Genomic DNA, 5482 nt, shown 5'->3' with positions numbered 1-5482 from the left:
AGAGGTGGAAACAGGAAAGCAGAGAAATTTGTTGAGAAAAAGAGAAAGTAAATAAGTTCATAGAATCATTTTAAGTTAGTGAAAATCACTTTTGTAGATCACACTCAAAATGTAGGCAGTACTTACCAGCTGAACTCTCAATTGCTGCAATGTGGAGGATGTATTTACTAATATATTCAATACAGAGTATAATCTAGGTTTTGGGACCTTAAAACTATAATCAAAAATACAAAAGATCTCCAAGCCAGAGAAAAAATAATTTTAAAATTAAACATCCATTGCCAAAGAGCTGATGCTTATTTTGACAAGCTGAGGGAAAAAAGTGGTGACCTTGTTACCCTCTCATTTGATTGTGAGAAGAACCAAGCCTTACCTAAACTATCAGATCAAGCTGCATATTATTGGAGGCAGCTCAGTTTTTATAATTTTACAATTGTAAAAGGGAGCTCTCATAATACACTTAACAAAGAAATTATTAATTCTCACTATTGGATAGAGGGGGAGCAATCTAAGAGATCAAATGAAATTTCATCTGCTCTTTATTTTTTCTGAATAATTTAAGCATATCTAGCAACATAAAAAGAGTCAGATTGTGCTGTGGTGGATACCCTGGGCAAAATAAGAATACAGTAATGATTGGTATGATCAGTTATTGGCTCCACAATAAAGCTCCTTATCATATTCAAACAGTGGAACTACTTTCCCAGGTTTCCCAGTTACAGGTCAACAGTGGGAACTTTTCAACTTCAACAGTGGAACTTCTTTCTCAGATATCCCAGTGACAGGTCACTCCTTTATCCCACCAGAGAGGGTGTTTGGCACCATTGAAAAGGTCATCAATAAGAAGGAGATCATTGTTAACTCCAAAGAGTATGTGGAGGTCATTGAAAAACATTCTGCAGTTTTCCACTTAGGAGAAGATTATGAAATTTTTGATTGGAAAAGTTATTTGAAAATAATTCTAAGAAATAATGTTTCTTGGCATTTCAAAATAGCTAGATGTAAAAGAATCATTGTGTTAAAAAGGCCAAGATTTATTGAGGTGAGAGGTGAACCTTTTTATACAGTAGAAGTTAATGCTTTTAAGTCATTGACCAAGAAAGGTAAAAATTTTAATTCAATTAATTTACCAATCATTTACAAATTAAAATTAACCCAAAGAAAATAAAGGATGTAGAAATGTTATTGAACTCTCATTATGATGTTGATTGAAGACAAGATCAAAATCTTGAGTTTTACAATAAAATCATACCTAATGAGGAAATAGATGGCATTGACTCTGATCAGGACAGTGAATCAGAAGATAATAATGAGCTGTTCTGTGGTGAAGATGGATCATCTGATTTTGATGATGTTGATGTTAGAATTTAGTAATTTAAATTTTGTGAATTTGAAACTATTATATTGTAAAGAATTTTTTATTATGACATTGACTTTTTCATGTGTTTTTTAGGTGCATATAAAAAAAAGAAAGCTATATAATTTTTGTCTTGCTAATTATTATGTAAGTAAATTTAATCTTTTAAATGTTGTTCACTCATGTATTTGTGGCCGTGACATGTCAAGCAGAAATTTTATGCACACCATAAATTTATTTAATAACACCTGCCCGCTGAATGTCCCATATATTATATTTAAACTTTATAATAAAACATCATATTGCGAGAACCATAATAAATTTCTCATTAAAATTTTTTTCAGTACTTTGTTTCTTCTTCTATAAAACCCAGGTAGCTCAAACTTATATGACATGTGATGGAGGCATTTCTTCAATTTTTATGACCACTAATAATTAGTTACGTTATTGCATTTTAAAAGAAATTTAATGCATGGCAAAAATTATTTCAAAATATATTTACCTTTTTGAAATCATTAGTTGGCTATCCTGTTAAAAAAAGAAGGTGGGGGTGGGGGGTGGGCAGAGTTTTCTAAAACTGTCCATAGATGGCGTAAATATACTAAAAAGCGTGTGAAATTGCGGTGGACTTTAAATAATCATGGGTTCCAACAAAATTAATCACAAAACAATTACAATTTTGTTAAAATGTGCAGTGGCTGGATCAAAACCGGCTCTTTTTAAAAAAAACGCCCTTTAATTAAATATTTCTATTTAGTGATAATCAAAATTACTGATATTCACATAGAAAACTATTCATTAGTGACTAAACATGAGGTGTATAAGTTTTTTTTTAAATTTTTTATTTGAACAAAAAAAAGGTATTTCCTGTAAAATTTGCTTTAGTGCAAAGGGCCGGGTTTTGAAGCTGACGGTCTCATATAAATCACGAACCTATCTCAATAAGATAGTCTTAATCCAACATTAATGACAGAGATAAAGACGTTGCAACAAGTTGCAACGTCTTTATCTTTGTCAGAATCCCGCAATCCGTATAATCAATTTTGTAAACCGCGACTTTCATTTGAAGCATTATTGAAATGAGAGTCTTAAATATATGAAAGTTAAATGTGTTTAATATTTTATGTTTTGTATATATGTGGATAAATCCCTTACCATCTTCAATGATCTTTTTACTTTTCAACCAGTAAATATATTTTAAAAAATAATAACTTTCTAAATGAACCTTCTTGTCAAACAAACTTTAATCAAATTTGTATTACTACCTATCAAGTAGGGTTGAGCTTTTAGCGAAAAGTTACCGGTAAATCGGTAAAATTGTTTAACTGATAAAATTTTACTCGTAAAATTATGTGGGTAAATTTCGGTAAATGATTTTTACTATACTATGCTTTAAATTAATTAATTTGTTAGAAATCCCCACTAATGAAAGTAAGTTTCATTTCTTTCCTACCTTTGTGAATAATATTTTGCTGTAAAAAGAAGTTATGATTTTCAGCCGCACCTAATAGAGTATTAATTTCTTTATTGCTTAAAATGATTTTTTTATCACAGTCATAAACCCACATATCATTCCTAATGTTACGTATACTGTCAAAGCCGGCGCGAGTAGTTGTCACGTTTGGGGGAGGGAGTGCCATTAGAACTTTTGCCAACCATAAAAAAAAAAAACGTCATCGTTTTTTAAAATTTGCATACTGCATTAACGACTTTTGCCGACTGACTGTGTTAATTTACCGACTAACTTGTCTAAAGGGTCTACATTTACCGACTTACTGGACAAAAAGGGTCAAATTTGCCGACTAAATGAACAAAAAAATTATTGATAGGGGGTGTTACTTTCTCTCCCCCCCCCCTTCCCCCACACGCACACCCTTTGCGCCGGCCTTGTATACTGTTTTCTTGTACGAAATCAGAACTCTTCCACCTCGTTTATTTGTATAAAAATATCTAAAAAACTATAACAAATAAAACTCTATAAAAATATCTAAAAAACTATAACAAATAAAACTCTATAAAAATATCTAAAAAACAAAGATGGTAATCAGAGTTATTATGCTCAAAAATGCTTTAATATATTTGAAATAGCGTAATCAATAAATTAAAACTTTATTATTCACTTTCCGATGCTGTTGGTTTTGTTTGAAAACTAGTTCTGTTGGTTAAGTTTTATATGAACATTTTAAGAAAGACATTCTTCTTAAGACATTCTTCACAAGAAAGACAACTTTCTTGAGATATATTAATTGTTGCATTAATGAATCAATTTGATTTGCTTTCGGTCAAAATGTCAGGCGTTCGCAAACACTACACCTTAAACAAGGGAAAAACAGTGACTTGCAAAATATGTGGAAATACCAGTAAATAATCAAGTTCTACAACTGGAATGTGGTATCACCTAAAAAAAAAACATGGAATCAAAAAAGAAACATAGGTAAAGTTGACAACAAAAGCTGCAACAGAATCAAAGAAGCCTAAGATTTCATTTTTTTCCTAAAGCACACAATTGAAGAACTGATTTCAAGACTTGCAGCACTGAATAGATTTAGTTTTTACGCCATTGTTAACAGCACTTTCATTCGATCTGCTATGTATGAAAAAGATTATGATTTTCCAAAAAATCACAAGCAAGCAATTCAGTCAGTTAAAAGTTTGTGGCCGGCGTGACCATTGGAAAACGCTTTTTAATTACACAGGATGAGTACACTTCTTTGAAAAGTCGGAAGTAAATAAATATTAATATTCATCAAAAAAACACGTACTGGAATATGGGCTTGAATCAAATTTCTGGATCATTTCCATCAGAAAGAGTGGCCGAATTTAGGTAAAACATTAGCTTTACCATTGTCTGCTCAATTACGGATGGAGCTTCCAGCGACATATCCGTAAGTCGGTGATAAGAGAGGGTACGAACAAGTTGAATTTCATTAGGTTGATTTTAGTAATTATTTTTGTTATATGTATAATATAACGGGTGATAAAAATAAAAACGTCAACAACTTATTTATAAATAAAAAAACAAACTACTATTATATATTTTTTAAATAAAGCATTTATCTTTAAATAAAAATATATTATTTTTTATATGAAAAACCACCACCGTCTGTAATTGATCTCAATTTTGCCCTGACGCCTTTCATATGCGACTGTAAAAAGTTTAAATCAATTTCTTGTAGTTTTAATTTAATGCGATCAATCAAAACTTGCTCTTTGAAGCTTGCCAATCTCCCTCGTAAACCTTCTGTGCCAAATGTCCCCAAATATTTTCAATTGGTCGTGCTTGAGGCACATTTGGGGGATTGGATTCTTTATCAACGTAATAGACGTATTGGTCCATCCAAATTAGAGAATCTTTAGAATAATGAGAACTTGCTAAACCTGGCCAAAATAAATAGTTAAAGTCTCCATGATACTTGTGAATAAATGGAAGAAGTCGTTTTTCTAAACATTCATTAATATAGATTGATGAATTGATCGCTACAGCCTTGGAAGTGCGAAACAATGGCTCGGACATACCACGGTCAGATATGGCTATCCACAATAATAATTGTTTTGGAAATTTCTCTTTTCCTATAAAACGAACACTTTCTGGGCATGTCTTTTTGTTGTTTTTGTAGTATCCAGAATTTCCAGGCATGTTGTCCTCTGCAAAACAAAAGTATTTTTTGTCATCTATGACTAGAAGCGATTTTGTGTTATAGAGTTGGTTAACTAGTTTCCTGCTTCTTTTCTTTGCCTTTATTTGTTGTTCTATAGTGTATTTTGGAGTCTTTTCACGTTTTCTATATTTAATATTCATTTTTTTTAACTGACGACCAATTGTCGATTAATTTACACCAAATTTAATACCTATTTTTCTCTGACTGACCCCTTTTCGATTGTTGACAAGTCTCGTTAATTCGGCTTTCTTTTCTCTAGTCCAGGATGTCGGACGACCAGGGTGCTTTCTATCAGAAAACGATTGAGCAGTTTCAAGTCTTTTTAGGTTATCATATATTGTACTTTGAGCAAACCCTTTCTTTTCAAAAGGATTTACGATTTTTTTTTTTTTATATTAGGTTTATTTACAAAAAACATTTTTAGTCGCTTTCGAAAATATTCTCGTTCAGCTGCATTTAACCTCAT

At 31.5% G+C, this 5482-nt stretch overlaps 1 protein-coding gene across 1 annotated transcript; it reads right to left on the bottom strand.

The window, feature by feature from the left end:
* Window positions 1–4553: 4553 nt before the first annotated feature.
* Window positions 4554–5156, bottom strand: LOC136074229 (uncharacterized). Its single transcript, XM_065786535.1, has one exon. The coding sequence runs from the start codon at window positions 5154–5156 to the stop codon at window positions 4554–4556; it is 603 nt and encodes a 200-aa protein (XP_065642607.1).
* Window positions 5157–5482: the final 326 nt, after the last annotated feature.

Source organism: Hydra vulgaris, chromosome 01 (assembly GCF_038396675.1).
Source record: "Hydra vulgaris chromosome 01, alternate assembly HydraT2T_AEP".
In the NCBI taxonomy this organism is placed as follows: domain Eukaryota; kingdom Metazoa; phylum Cnidaria; class Hydrozoa; order Anthoathecata; family Hydridae; genus Hydra; species Hydra vulgaris.
This window is presented reverse-complemented; position numbering and strand designations above follow the sequence as displayed.

Excerpts from the sequence above, each read along its gene's own strand:
- LOC136074229 (XM_065786535.1), bottom strand. The coding sequence starts at position 5,156 with ATGAATATTAAATATAGAAAACGTGAAAAGACTCCAAAATACACTATA.